General features: G+C 36.3%; 1 protein-coding gene across 2 annotated transcripts in view; it reads right to left on the bottom strand.

Annotated features, from left to right (window-relative positions):
- Window positions 1–16566, bottom strand: part of LOC111160848 (UDP-glucose glycoprotein glucosyltransferase 1) — a 134241-nt gene that overhangs the window by 51072 nt on the left and 66603 nt on the right. Inside the window, exons 19-22 of one of the 2 annotated variants that reach the window (XM_022524236.1) lie at window positions 5696–5816; window positions 2492–2590; window positions 1592–1615; window positions 979–1073 (exon numbers count right to left, since the gene is read on the bottom strand). In XM_022524236.1, the coding sequence (XP_022379944.1) occupies window positions 979–1073; window positions 1592–1615; window positions 2492–2590; window positions 5696–5816 (339 nt within the window). The remainder of the gene's footprint in view (window positions 1–978; window positions 1074–1591; window positions 1616–2491; window positions 2591–5695; window positions 5817–16566) is intronic. The other variant, XM_022524237.1, reaches the window with a different exon arrangement.

Below are 16566 nucleotides of genomic sequence, written 5' to 3'. Positions count from 1 at the left end.
CCATTAAGTAGTAAATACTTAAATACTCTTCAAAGTCTTCTCTTCTGTATACAGAATAAAATTAAAATGCTATAGCCAGGCTTTCAAACCCCCAGATGAACTGGTCGCCCGTCTACGTTGCCGACTTCATTTCTCACCATCCATGTATATATAGCTCCATTACAAACCATCAGACCCTGTATTCCCCAACACATTTTGTATTATTTTAACACACTCCATGCTTCATGTTGGCATGCAAACCCCAAGTCCATCCCATTTTTCCTCCTCTCAGTCCCAACCAATCTTCAGACTTCTATTCAAATACTTCATTGTTCAAATGGCCTTTCCAGATTCCTTGCAAAAAATTAGTTTCTCCCTGGGACGCCTGGGTGACTCAGTCAGTTAAGCATCTATCTGCCTTTGGCTCAAGTCATGATCCCAGAGTCCTGGGATCAAGTCCCACCTCGGGCTCCTTGCTCAGCAGGGAGCCTGCTTCTCTCTCTGCCTGCTGCTCCCCCTGCTTGCGCATGCACTCTCTCTCTCTCTCTCACACACAAATAAAGTCTTTTTTTTTTTTTAATTAATCTCTCCCTGAGTAAAAAGATAAGAATCCATGTTGGAAAAGTTATCTGGGACCCATAAAACTTTATGTCATGAACATAGGCAACAAAATTTCACACTAATGTGTATCTAAGGATGCCTACAAGAATAGTGATAGCAGCATTCTTCAGAATAGCCCCCAACTAGAAAAAAACACCACTGTCAATCAAAAAGATTAAAAAAGTTTTATAACTTTGGGGTACAGCCATACAATACAGTGCAGCACAATGAAAAAGAACTACCTACCACTACTTGTAATATCATGGATAAATCTCACTAGTGGGCAGACTTTCCTCAAAGAAACAATGGTCGTTTCCCTCAAGTACTAAAAAAGCAGGACTCCCACTTCCCACACAGAACAGAAACATTAGCACACAAAATGGAGGTGTAGATACTTGCCTGATGTTTAATAGCATCATACAGTAACTGTCTTCCAGAAGGGCTATCAAAATCCCCAACAATCCAAAATGTTACAGGTCTAATGAAAGAATCATCTGTAGACAAACAAAAATAATACACTGAGTCAGAGGGGAAAAAAACCACATTTATGTTTCAATATTGTTATTAAGCCAAATAATTTCTGAAAAACATGCAAAAAATAAGAAAATGACAAGTTTAATAAAGATACAAAGCAAAAGTAGTAAAACTTCTATACTAGAATGAAAGCAGGGTAACCTTGCATATGGCTTAATTACAAACTAGGAACATGCATTTATCAATTCTACTATGGTTTAGGCAACTGTTAGCATATACAATGAAAAAGAGCCTTTGAACATGTGGGTAACATATCAGTTTTTAATCATATTAATTTGTAACTTTCTGAAATAGAATTCTTTGCAATCATTTATACAATTTACACAAATTTTACCTGCATTTGACAAATTATCTACTATTACCCACAGGCTCCAGAAATGTTACAATAAAGTGTCAATAAATTCTGAGTCACAACATTGCCTGAAACCACATAAGATAATTAAGAAAAGAAACAGAACATTGTGAAGTTTAAAGTTACCATAGATTTCCTTGGAAGACATTCCTAGACAGAGGTAAAGGAAAAAGAGTAGAAGAAAATGTCATTGCTATAACTGATGCCTACCGTAAGAGTCAAAATTTAAAAAAATAATGCCTAATATGATCAATCTTCTTTCTGCTCTGTAGTCCCCTTACTGCTATAGCACTGTTTCAGGGCCCCTCAAAACCAATTTCTTTGAGGAACCAAATGGAGCAATTGCTTTTATTTACATAGATCTGGGGATTTTTTCCTTCCTTTCCCCCCCCCCCCCTGGAAGCCAGAAATTCTCCCTAGGATAAGACTACGGTGTGGATAAAAATAGCTGCCTTAAATGACAGTCAGTGCTTTGAAAGGATAGTAAGTGTGACCAGAGGGGGAAAGCATCTGTCTGCCATTAAATGAAGTGATATCTGCCTGATATTATTTCACACAATATTAGCCTAAATAACTGACTCCATAAAAATCGGTTTTAAAATGTGCACAAGGATTCCTAGAACCAAGTTTATGTTATAAACCCTAAAAAAATTAACTCAATGTTGTCACTGAAGAGGCAAGTCAAACCAATTTTCAATCCATTAACCTATGTTTACATCATAAACGTTTTCACATTTTGAATCAAGAAAAAATTTTTCATTTCACCTTAATATCTAATATATATCTATAAAAACAACATTTGAATTTTCAAAAACTCCACTTTTTGGAGTTTCAAAAACTCCATAAAGAAGTGAATTTTAAACAGGTATTTTTGAGGTTCAAATCATTTAAGAAATAACTAATAAAAGAAATGATGAAATCTCTTTCTAGCAGACATGGAGGACTGAATTATTTCTACAAATACTAAAAAAAAAAAAAAAAAAGAAAAGAAAATGTTGAATCCAAGATAAACCTAAAATGGATTACCTTTCTTGGTCAGATAGTTCATACTATTGGCTATAGCAGCAGTCTTGCCTTGGGAATCCAAAACAGTAAATCTAGCATAGTCATCCACAAAAAAGCTATCTGGAAGAGAAAATTTGAATAGATTTATAATTAACGTGCCTGAATTCAATGTAATGTTAATATTCAACTGAATATCTGATTGGTCCATAATATGGGATTTATAAAAATGGATGTATAAAATCTATTGTTTCAGTTTTATTGAACAATTAGTGCCCTCAGGCAATGCTCTTATCATTCATTTCCCCTTGAGTTACTTTCACTAAAATCCCAGCTTCATCAAGTCATTCCTTTGATTTAAACTACCCCATAATTTCTTCCTACCTATAAAATGGTCTCCATCCTCTATCAGAACCCCTCTATCTCCAAGAATCTCCCCAATCTTATGCATTATTGTACTGCAACACAAATGCCACACTTCTATCACCATCCTCCAAGCATAGGTGGTTTACCCAACCCTCCCTCTATGTCTGCCCACCCACTCACCCATCTATCCTTTCACTCAACAGACCATACCAAGGACCTACTATCTTTTCAGTCCATATTCCAGTAAAAGGAAAGAAATGGTAAGTAAGAGAGACACAGCTCATGACATCATGTAGAGGAGGGGAGAAAGCACCAAGAGTATTAAAGCCTTAAAACAATATTCTTTCAAGAAGGTCCCAGGACAATGAAGGCCAAGAGCAGTGCGGGTACAATGGAACTATGACCCCTGAGTGAGAAGGATGCCACCTGCTCAGGCAAACTGCATTTTTGCCACTGTGAACAAGCATCATTTCACAGGTGATCACTTCAACATTCAGTGGAGAAAGATATCCAAAAACACAGAACTATTGTGCTTTTTCATGAATACTCTGAAGAGAACTCTTCACAGTTTAATTTAAAATGATGGGGGCACCTGGGTGGCTCAGTCGGTTAAGTGTCTGCCTTCAGCTCAGGTCATGATCCCAGGGTCCTGGGATCCAGCCCCATGTTGGGCTCCCTGCTCAGTGGGGAGTCTGCTTATCCCTCTCCCTCTGCCCGCCACTCTACCTGCTTATGCTCTCTCTATGTCAAATAAATAAATAAACTAAATAAAATTTAAAAGAAAATAAAATGATGGAAACAACATAAACTTAGGACAAAAACTCCTAATACTGCTTGACTTGCTCTATTAAAACTACTAGTAAAAAACTAAAACCTAACTATGAAGAAACAGTTATGTCACTTTCTGACTACTTCCTTTTTCAAATATAATCAGAGATATACATCTTCCTCTGCCTAAAAGAACATGAATTCAGTTCCAAGTAGATTAGAGACAGGTGCCATAAAGTAACAACCACACCTAAAGCTGTGTGTGCATCACACCCCACCACAACAGCAAATGCCCTTGGCTCTTACTTTATCTTTTCTCACCCAGTAGGCCTTCTGCAAGTGACCACCTTATTTCCAGCTATTTGCTGAAATGGACTTCAGAGCAGCAAGGAAAGGCATATGGAAGAAATTGCATCTGAGCTTCAAACAACTACCCCTGAAAAGGTATTCTTGTGAAAACAACGTAAACATCCATCAACTGAGGATTAGGTAAACCAAGTGTGGACTATCATACAAGAAAATATTAATCGGCCATAAAAAGGCAAAAAAGTACTGTGACATGTTACAACATGGATAAAACTTAAAAATATTACTCTCAGTAAAAGAAGCCAGTCACAGAAAATTCCTAGTTATACAAAATACCCAATAGAAAACTCCCTTAGAAATAGAAACTAGATCAGCAGTTGTGGAAGGCATAGGAAAAGGGGAAATGGAGAGTGGCTACCAATGGGTACCCAGTTTCTTTTTGGGGGGATAAACAGTGATAATTAGACAACTTTGAGAATACACTAAAAACTGTGCACTTTAAAATGTGTAAGGCTTCAGGGCGCCTGGGTGGCTCAGTGGGTTAAGCCTCTGTCTTCGGCTCAGGTCATGATCTCAGGGTCCTAGGATTGAACCCCGCATCAGGCTCTCTGCTCAGCAGGGAGCCTGCTTCCCCCTCTCCATCTGCCTGCCTCTCTGCCTACTTGTGACCGCTCTGTCAAATAAGTATATAAAATCTTTAAAAAAAATAAAAAATAAAAAATAAAATGCATAAGACTTCAAAAGACTGAGTTTATTGGCCTGTACACTTTATCTCAATGAAGGTTTAAATTTAGATAGGCATTCCTAGCCTCTCAGAGTAAAGCCACCTAAGGTGTTTGTTCATTATCACTGCTAGCTGATTCCAAAACAAGGATGAAGAAAAGACCACTGCTTAACAGCTTTATGACTGTAAGAAAGTCAACAATACAGATTTAGTCTCAACACCTAAGGCCTAAACAGGTGGCACTTAAAAGACAATGGAGGGGGGCACCTGGGTGGCTCAGTGGGTTAAAGACTCTGTCTTTGGCTCAGGACATGATCCCAGGGTCCTGGGATCGAGCCCCACGTAGGGCTCTCTGCTCAGCAGGGAGCCTGCTTCCTCCTCTCTCTCTCTCTGCCTGTCTCTCTGCCTACTTGTGATCTCTGTCTGTCAAATAAATAAAAATAAAAAATAAATAAATAAATAAAAAAGACAATGGAGGGGTGCCTGGGTGGCTCAATCAGTGAAATGTCCTATTTCAGTTCAGGTCATGATCTCAAGGTTGTGAGAGGTCCTGCCCCGGATGTGGAGCCTGCTTAAGAGTCCCTCCACCCCTCCCAACTTCCCTCTCTTAAAAAAAAAAAGACAGGGAGCGCCTGGGTGGCTCAGTGGGTTAAAGCCTCTGCCTTCGGCTCAGGTCGTGATCCCAGGGTCCTGGGATCGAGACCCACATCGGGCTCTCTGCTCAGCAGGGAGCCTGCTTCCTCCTCTCTCTCTGCCTGTCTCGCTGCCTACCTGTGATCTCTGTCAAATAAATAAATAAAATCTTTTAAAAAAAAATTAAAAAAAAAAAAAGACAATGGATATTTTTCAACGTTTACAAGGATTTATACAAGAAGAATTTCTCTCTTTTTGGAGAAAACTTTTGTGAATTTAGAGGCTCATGTTAAGAACCAAAGGTGAAATAAATTAAAACAAGACTGGGTCACAATCTTGGGTTATCTTCTAAACACTGCAATCCAATAGATGTAGAGATTCTGAAACACAAATGAAAAAAAGCCCAAAGTTGTTCCTGAAATGCTCCTTACTGGTTGCTGTTAAATCCAGATATTCTCGCTCAGATGTCAAAATCCTAGAATTGATTCGTGGAACAACATTTGGCTGATTCATGATATATTCTACCACGTCCTGATCATGGGACAGTTCACCCTACAAGAAAAAAAATTAACAGGGTGGGGGTGGGATGAGAGTTAAACAAATGAGAACAATAATAATTTATTAGGAACTAAAAAGTCATTAACTTTACAATCAATAGCTTCTTATGTATTGATTAACACTTAAAAACAGATGTTTCCATTGTAATGGCCTATTCAGCCAGAGCAGCCCCACCCCGGTTGAACTGCCATTTTGTTATAAAACTTAAATTGACCTTGCCCCCACCCCAGGGGAACTTACTTAAAAGCAAGTCTGGGAAACCAGTCCCAGGTAACAAAGTCCAAATACAAGGGTGGGTCAGGCCAGGTGGAGGTATTCAGTGGGGGTGCATACCGTCTCCTAGCTACCAAGGAGTATGGGCCCGCCCTTTGGGCACCTTTTGGGCGCCAATTCTTAACTAGGTGATAGGCTGGTTCAAATGTCTACTAGGGTCAATTGTAATTCAATTGGTCACCTAGCATCACTGTGGAGTTTCCTGTGTGTGTTACAATCTCATTGGCCACCTGTGTGTGGCCAGGCCCAACCACATGACCTTTGCTCTATAAAAGTTAGTCTGGAAAGCAGGGAGGGGTCGTCCTCTCTGTAGGGGCGGCCCCGACCGGTCTGTTTGATGATTGGTCTGATTGCTGATGCTTGGCTCGAAATAAAGCTTTGCTTGACCTTCTCTTTGTATCAGTCTCGCTCCTTTAATCACGGACCCATTATTGGGGTACCCAATTTTGGGGGGACCCAACACCATGTTATAGGTCCCTATCATTGCCAAGCACAGCTTGACATGTTATGTACATATATTATATTTAACTTTTTAAACAAGTTGAGACAAATGTTGTTGACATCTGTTTTAAAGATGAAAGCTGAGGTACAGAAAGGTTACATAACTTACTCAAAGTTACGTAACTTACTCAAAGTTACAGAGGTAAGGAGATTTGAGTATAAAATGCAAAGCCAAGTTTACGTCGTCTCTCCACACACTACTGTGCTTTCCCAGAAATAAGCAAGCTCTACAAATTAGGTAAGAATTACCATAACCAAATATCCATCCTGAGAGCTGCTCATAGTTAGCCTCTCTTTAAAGGAAAAAGCCAAATGCCTTCTCTCAAGCACTTAATGTATTTTATAATAAAAATCATTCCAAGGGCATCTGGGTGGCACAGTCGGTTGAGCATCTGACTCTTGGTTTTAGCTCAGCTCATGATCTCAGGGTAGTGAGATCTAACCCTGCATCAGGCTGCATGCTCAGCACTGAGTCTGCTTAAGACTCTCTCTTCCTCTGCTCCCTCCCCTCCCACATACTCTCTCTTTCAAATAAATAAATACATCTTAAAAAACAAAAATCACCCTAAGCTTTTTTCAATCTCAGGCATTTCCAGAGTCAAAATTATATTTCAGGGAGAAGAAATCCTTTCTCATTTTTTCTTCCCTTTCATACCTCTCAGATATATAGAAATACTTGTACTTCATGAAGGCAATCTCAAAACCAAGTGTAAATGGCTATGGAAATTTGCAAATTCTTCACACTCAAAATATTTCATATAAAACCCTTTTTTACAGCAACTTTCAAGGGAGAGATAGATGTAAATCAAATATACACCGTCAAGTCTAAAAAACTCCAATTAGGCATTTTCTGCGGCTATTTAGCCCCGGAGATAGGGAACTCGTATGCAAATTCTCAAACTATAAACTAATAATGAGCATATGAACCAATCATACAACTCGAAAGACTACAAAGTTACTAGCTGACTTAGTATAGATATACATCCATGTATACAACTTTATAAATCTGAATTGATTCCACTTAGAAGCCTAACTAGCTCAGAGAGGGCAATTTGGCAACATCTACCAAAATTTTAAATGTACATACCTTTTAATGCAGCCCATCTATACACAAACACACACACACACACACACATACACACACAGTGGTTGTTTCTAGAAAAAGAAGATGAGTAGCAGGGGAACAGGAGTGAATGGGTGAAAGTTTCTCTTCATTTATGCTTCTATACACATTTGAATTTCACATCATCTGCATATCATACCTTTTTACAGTGACTCTAGTTCAAAAGTTTAAATGTACATTACCCTTTGACAAAATACTTCCAATAATTGGTATTTCTCAAAAAGAAAAAGCACAAAGATATACATATAAGACCATTCATTATGGCACTACTTATAACAGTGAAATTCTATAAGCAATGCCCAACATTAGGAGATAAAATAAATGATTGTTCATTCTTTAAAAACTAGGGGCACCTGGGTGGCTCAGTTGGTTAAGCAACTGCCTTCAACTGGGGTCATGATCCCAAGATCCTGGCATTGAGCCCCAAGTCTGGCTCTTGCCCAGTCAAAAGTCTGCTTCTGTTTCTCCCTCTCCCTCTTCTCCTCCCACTGTTTGTGCTCTCTCTCTTAAATAAAAAGAAAAAACTATGCAGCAATCTAAAAGTACTGACGAGTTACATGTTCAGAAACACAAAGATACATTCAATTAGAAAGGTAAGCTAAAAAAATACATATGTAAATATATATTTCTATATACAATGGGGGCACAAAGAGCTATTTCTCTAGGGGTCCTGATGAAAGGAAGAACTTTCAGTTTTACTCTAGACACTTTAATATTCTCCCAGCTTAGTATTTTTTAAATATATATAGGAGCACAGATAACTTTTGTCATAATATTTCAAATAAAGCTTTCTTTAGCTAAACCAAACCAAATTTCTCACTGGCAATATAAGTAGAAACAGAGGAAAACTAGCTTTCAAAGGGGGAATATTTGAAAATGATAATTCTTTTAAACAACAGATATCTGAAGAACAGAAAAACTCTTCTGAATTTTTATACCCAACAATGTTGAAAAAGAAATGCTTTAAATGGATGCTGGAAAACCAAAATGTTTTAATTATCTTTCATCTTTTCATTAATATCACTTGAACAAAGAAAATAATTATCATTTCTTCTAGACTATTCCTAACTTTGGAAAATAAGCTACACTCATTCAAATAAAAATTGTTTTCACACTTTATTCCAGTAGCTTCATGAAGAACAAATTCCTTAACAAAACTACCTTATTCATGAGGGAGCTGGCAATATTTAGCCAACACATTTTCTGTTTGGGGGTTTTGTTTTTTGGTTGTTTTGTTTTGTTTTGTTTTGTTTTTGTATAAATGTATTAACAATCAGCATGAAAAGTAGCTTTTAAAAAAAAATTGGGGGTCTTTTCAACAAGTGGTGCTCAGAAAACTTGATATCATGCAAAAGAATGAAGTGCAACCCTTATAGACTCACACCACACACAAAACTTTACTCAAAATAGATCAAAGACATAAATATAAGAGCTACAACTATAAAATTCTTCAAAGAAAACACTGGGGAAAATCTTCATGACACTGGATTTGATGACAATTTCTCAGATAGGACACCAAAATCAGAGTCAATAAAAGAAAACACAGAGAATCTGGACTTCGTCAAAATTCGAAAGTTCTGTGCATCAAAGGACACAACCAAAAAAGTGAAAGACAACCAACAGAATGGGAAAAAATATTGCCAAATCATGTCTGATAAGGTATAAATATCCAAAATTCATAAGGAACTCTATACTTCAATAACAAAAAAGAGCCTAATTCAAAAAGGAGTAAAGGACTTAAAAAGACATTTCTCCAAAGATAAACAAATGGCCAATAATTACATGAAAAGATGCTCAGTCTCTTTAGCCCTCAGGGAAATGCAAATAAAAACCAGAATGGATACAGAAGACATGGTAGTTATATGTACAATGGAATATTATATAGCCATCAAAAATGAAATCTTGCCTTTTGCAATGATATGGATGGAACTAGAGGGTATTATGCTAAGCGAAATAAGTCGATTAGAGAAAGACAATTATCACATGATCTCACTGATATGTGGAATTTAAGAAACAAGGCAGAGGATCATAGGGGAAGAGAGGAAAAAAATGAAACAAGAGGAAACCAGAGAGGGAGACAAACCATTAGAGACTCTTAATCATAGGAAACAAACTAAGGGTTGCTGGAGGAGAGGGCGTAGGGGTGAGGGGGTAACTGGATGCTTGACATTGGAGAGGTCATGTGTTGTAATGAGCACTGGGTATTATATAAGACTGATGAATCAGAGACCTGTACTCCTGAAACAAATAACACACTATATGTTAATTTAAAAAAAAACACACACACAATGGGATACCACTTCACACCAACTAGAATGGTCATCATCAAAATAATAGAAACTAAACAACTATTAATGAGGATATGGAGAAATGAAATTTTTAAATATCTGGTGCTAAGAATGTAAAACGGTGCTTTTAAAAATAATCTGGTAGTTCCTCAAAATGTTAAAGACAGAATTACCATACAATCCAGCAATTCCACCAGGTATATATCCAAAAGAACTGAAAGCAAAGGCTTGAACAGATATTTGTACACCAATGTTCACAGCAGCATTATTCACAATAACCAAAGGATAGAAACAACCCAAATATCCAACACATCAATGGATAAATAAAATGTGGTATATACATTTAATTCAATTTTGATAGGAAGGGAATTCTGATACATGCTCCAACACATATGAAATTTAAAACAAGCAAGACACAAAAATGACAAAGTACAATGCCATCTAGAATAAGTAAACTCATAAGCACAAAAGCCCAAGAGTGGTTACCAGCGGCTGATGAGAGCCAACAATGAAATGTTACTGTTTAGTGGGTAAACAGTTGCTGTGTGGGATGATAAAAAATATTCTAGAGATAGCAGTAAAAGTTGCACAACACTGTATATACTTAATGTCTCTATGCATAACTTAAAATGGTTACAGTGGTAAAATTTTATGTTTTATATATTTTACTACAATAAAAATACTGTAGTTGAGAGTGACATTCAGCAGAAATGATTGAGTTAAGATCTCTGAAAAGCCTCTCCTCAAAAAAAGAAACAAACAAAAAAACACACCAAGGACACTAGGAAAAAATCATCAAATTTTTTCAAACTCTGGAAATTAACCAAAGGCTTACAAAATTCCAAATGACTTTTATTCAAAAAACAAAACAAAACAAAAACCTTGGTAGGAAAAATAATTTTTGTGACACTTTAACTTGCCCTATTACTATCTACCTCTCCCCAGCTATACAGGAGTCTTGAAAACTAACAGCTCTGAAATAAATGTAAAAATCAGTAGACTAGGAATATTATCAGGTGCCTTCTCTAGTTGAACTGAATTAGACCATACTCAGTGACAACAGCTTTTTCCTGGGTATTTCTGTCAAAAAGAATCAGGAGCAATTGTTTAATGTCTCAGTTGCCTAAAGTGGGATAATAGTTGGGCTAACAAGAAGTGGCAAAAGCATAAAAGAAAAAGCTAGGGAATGAAATGTCCATAAGGGGTTTTTTGTTTGTTTGTTTTTTAATTTTTTTTTAAATTTATTTATTTGACAGACAGAGATCACAAGTAGGCAGAGAGGCAGGCAGAGAGAGAGGAGGAGGCAGGCTCCCCGCTGAGCAGAGAGTCTGATGCGGGGCTCGATCCCAGCGTCCTGGGATCACGACCTGAGCCAAAGGCAAAGGCTTTAACCCACTGAGCCACCCAGGTGCCCCTCCATAAGGGGTTTTGAAAAGCTCTCACATATGCCTCAGAACCTCAAAAGCCACATACACAGTCCCCAGGTTTGGGTGCATGCCCAAAAATATCTTAGAAGGTCCTAAATGCTCTCGTTTCTGACTAACCTGACACTCTGTTCAAGTAAGAACTGAAGGCTATGGCAAAGCTGTAAATTGCCAGGTGAGTGCTGAAGGCATGCCCCAACATGTACATAAACATTCTTAAGAAAAAATGGGAGACTTTTTTGGATTCAAACATTTAACAAAATCTCTGTTTATTCAGATGACCAATAAGCTAACAAGCAGAGACTTAAGAGGCTACACAGGACAAAGAATACAGACTTTAAAGAATTAGCATTGGAAAGTCACTAAACAAACAACCACTACAACAAACCCTGGTAGGGCTAAGACTCTAATTTCTACAAGTCTCACATTATATTAGCCAAAATGTTCAGTCATCAACAAAAATTTTACAAACATGCAAAAAAAAGAAAAAATGTATGGCCCATACTAAGGAAAAGAACACTTAACTAATATCATTCTTAAAATAGCCCAAGCAGTGGACTTACTCCACAAAGACTTTAAATCAGCTCTTTTAAATATATTCAAAACACTAAAAGGAAACCCTGCCTAGCAAACTAAAGGAAACTTTGAGACTTAGGTATCACCACATACACTGTAAAGAGAAAGAAATTATGGAAAGGAACCAAATAGAAAAAGCAGTTAAAAATACAATAACTGAAATTAAATATTTGCTAGGAGGACTCATAGCAGATTTTAGCTATTAGCTAATACTAGCTAGTATTAAGTTAACTAGTAAATAGCTAATTTACTGCTATTAGCAGCAAAAAAACCAAATCAAAACAAACAAATAAAAAAAAAAACAGTGAACTTAAAGATATGTCAACTGAGGTTATCTAATCTAAGGAACAGAAAGAGCATTTGGGGATACTACAGAGTATAAATATATGCACCTACCCAGAAGGAGAGGAAAGAAAGAGAAACAATATAATAAAGAATTTGGCTAGCATCCTCATGAAGGTAATCTCTTAATCCTGGAGTTTCCTGAGAGATAGGGGAAGCAGCTTTGTTATTCATGGTGGGCCCCATTTATCAGATCACATCTGATAAAGTTTATACTAATTAGGGGACTCAGGGTGGGCCTTTAGACAGTTTATGGTAATGAGGCAACTCAAAGAAGGCTGTCCAAGCCAGAAAGACCAACCATGTAGTTCGAGGGTTGGTTTTGAGCAGCACAGTATTGATCTAATCTCTGGAAACAGGAAGAGGGGCTACAGACTGAATTCAATCACATAGTGAATGATTCTATCAATCATGGCTATATATGAAGCCCCAGTAAAAATTCTGGACACCAAAACTTGGCTGAGCTTCCTTGGTTGGCAATACCCCATGTGCTATCACATACTAGTAATCAGGAAGGCCAATGAATGTATCCTTACTTCACGGGGAGAAGATAACAGAATCTTTATGTTTGGAACCTTCCCAAACCTTGCCCTATGCACCTCACTCTTTGGCTGGTTCACATTTGCATTATTTTATTATCAGAACAAGAATTATAAACATAGCACTATCCGGAACTCTGTAAGCTATTCTACCAAATTACCAACACTGAGGAGTGTTAAGTGCCCCTGCATTTTTAGCCAGTTCATGCTAAGTGAGGGTGATCTGGGGACCCCCAAACTTGTGGCTAGTGTCTGAAATGAGGGCAACCTTGTAGTAAATTGTGTCTGTAAACTGCCACATTTGGCCTAACTCTGAGTAGTTTGGTATCAGAAGTCATTATAGGCAGAAGGACTTATAGAAAAAAGTGATTGGAAGGAAAGCTCCAAATTTTGATATTTAAGAAATGTAATGTACTCTATGTAGAAAAACTCATAGTTCCACAACTAATCAAATTAATGAAATGTCCAAAATAAAATACAAATAAAGGACCCTGAAAACAGGAAAAAGAAGAGATTCCTAACACAGACTGGATCCACAATAAGATTAACAGCTGGTTTCTCAAGAGATTCCATAGAGATCAAATGGCAATGGAATGACCTATTCAAAGGGCTAAAAGGAAAAGATAATCAACCAAGAATTCCATATCCAAGCATACCATCACTCAAAAGTGAAGGGTAAATGAACACATTCTCAGAAAAACAAAAACAGAGAGAATTTTTCACTGGCAGATCCAACCCAAAATAAACACTAAGAAGATTTCCTCAGATTAAAATGAAAGGACACAAGACACTAACTTGAATCCCCACAAAAAAATTAAGAGCACAAGTAAAGGTAACTATATAGGTAAATATAAAAGGGGTCTTAATATATTTTTTGTTTATAACTCTTTTTCTATTTCACTTATGAGACAACTATAAAAGGCAACACTTATAAACTGGTGCTGATGGGCATGTAATATAGAAAACTACAATTTGTAGGACCATAACAACATAACAAGGGGAACAGATAGAGCTATATAAGAGCAAAGATTTGGTATACTAGTGAAATTAAGTTGATATAAAAAATAAGTTATATAAACATTACATAAAAATCACATAATATTAACAAATAAAGGGAAAAAAAACCACATGATCATCTCTACAGACACAGAAAGAGAATTTGACAAAATCCAACATGTTGATGATAAAAAAAAAAAAATTCAGTAAACTAATAGAAGAAAACTTCCATAAACTAACAAAGGAATCTGCAAAAACCCTGTAGCTAATATACTTATAGGTGAAAGACTAAAGTTTTTCCCCCTAAGATTGAAAACAAAACAAGGGTGTTTATTCACATTACTTCTATTCAGCATGGTACTAGGAAGTTCTAGACAGGCAATGAGACAAGAAAAGAAAAAATAAAAAAGAGATAAAGACATCCAGATTGAAAAGGAAGAATCAAAACGATCTCTAATTATAGATGACATGCTTTTGTCATCTGTAAGATGACAATATTTTCTATATAGAATTTTTTTTAAAAAAACCTTAGAATAAAACAAGTTCAACAAGTTGCAGCATATAAGATCAATATACAAAAACCAACTGTATTTCTATTCACTATTAATGAACTATCCAAAAATTAAATTAAGGAAATAATTCCATTATTTCCTTAGCATCAAAAAGAACAAAATACTAACAAATAAATTTAATGAAAGAAGTGTAAGACTCCTTCACAGGAAACTATAAAACATCACTAAAAGAATAACAAGACCTAAATAAATGGAAACAGATACTGGTTTCATGGGTTAGAAAATTCAATATTGCTAAGATATCAATACTCCCCAAATTAATCTATAGATTGAGTGCAATTTCTACTGAAACCCAGTTGCCCTTTTTTGCAGATACTGACAAACTAATCTTAAAATTCATATGAAAGTGAAGGGGACACAGATCAGCCACAAAATCTTTAAAAAAAGAAAAAAGAGAAAGAAAAACCCAAAGTCGGAAAACTCACACAATAATAATAGTAATCAAGACTGTGAGGTACGTACATAAGAATAAATATATAGGCAAAAGGAAAACAATGGGCAGTCCAAAAATAAACCTATACATTAATGGTCAACTTATTTTTTACAGGTGTGTCATGATGCTTTAATGGGAGAAGAGCATTCTTTTCAATAAATAGTACTGGGACAACTGAATATCACAAAAGACATTCAGTGGCATGCCAAACTGGTATGAGAAAAAAAATGTGGACTCCTACCATACATGATATACAAAAACTAACTGAAAATACATCAAAGAACTAAATGTTAAAGAGAAAAAACTATAAAATGCTCAGAAGAAAACATAGGTATAAACCTTCATAACCTAGAATTAAACAATAATTTTGTACATATGGTACAAATACCACAAGCAACAAAAGAAAAAAAGTAAATTGGACTTAATCAAAATATAAAGCATCTGTCCTTTAAAAGACTGACCACCAAGAAAGTAAAAAGACAAACCATGAAATCAGAAAAATACTGACAAATCCTACATATAAGGGATTAGTACCCAGAATACGTAGGAGAACTCACAATAACCAAACAAGTAACCCAATTAAACACAGGCAAATAATTTTAATAGACAATTCTCAAAAACAGATATAAATGGTCAATAAGCACAGGAAACAATGCTCAACATTATTCATGTTTGAGTAATGCAGGTCAAAACCACAATGAGATACTACTTTATACCTAGGTTATAATCAAAGAGATAGACAGTATCAAGTGTTGGCTAGAATGTGTGGAGAAAGTAGAACCTGCATACATTGCAAGTAGCAATGTATAATGGTACAGCCACTTTGGAAAACAGCCTGTTAAAAATAGAATTATTGAACAGGCAAGAGTATCCTTCCTAGGTATACACACAAGAAAAAGGAGAACACATGTCTGAACAAAAACTTGTACATGATTGTTTATAGCAGCATTACTCATAGCAGCCACAAAGTAGAAACCTAAATTTGCATCAACTGATGAATGGATTTTAAAAATGTGGTATATCCATTCAAGGAACTATTATTTGGCCATTAAAAGAAATGAAGTACTGGGGTGCCTGGGTGGCTCAGTGGGTTAAGCCTCGGCCTTCAGCTCAGGTCATAATCCCAGTGGTCCTGGATCAAGCCCCACATCAGGCTCTCTGCTCAGCAAGGAGCCTGGTTCGCCCTCTCTCTCTGCCTGTCTCTCTGCCTACTTGTGATCTCTCTCTCTCTCTCTCTGTTAAATAAATAAATAAAATCTTTACCCAAAAAAAAAGAAGAAGAAGAAGAAAGAAATGAAGTACTGACACATGCTCCTACAAGAATAATCTTGAAAACATTACACTAAGTGAAAGAAATCAGATACATAAGACCACATATTGTATATTAAGTGTCCTAAATAGGCAAATCCATAGAAAAAGAATATAGATTTGTAGTCCCAGGATCTAGGGTAGAAGTAAATGCAGAGTGAATGCTACAGGGCGTTGAATTTTAGGGGAGATGATAATGTTCTAACATTAGACAGAGGTTATACTTGCATAAACTTTGTGTATACACTAAATACACTGAACTGTCCACTTTAAAAGGCTGAGTTTTACCGCATGTGAATTATGTCTCAACAGTAACTATATATATATATATATATATATATATATATATATATATATATATATATATAT

The sequence above is a fragment of the Enhydra lutris genome, unplaced genomic scaffold, assembly GCF_002288905.1.
Source record: "Enhydra lutris kenyoni isolate GAN:26980312 unplaced genomic scaffold, ASM228890v2 scaffoldscaffold78, whole genome shotgun sequence".
NCBI classification, from domain to species: Eukaryota; Metazoa; Chordata; class Mammalia; order Carnivora; family Mustelidae; genus Enhydra; species Enhydra lutris.
The sequence above is the reverse complement of the archived record's forward strand: the minus strand, read 5'-3'. Positions and strand labels throughout refer to the sequence as shown.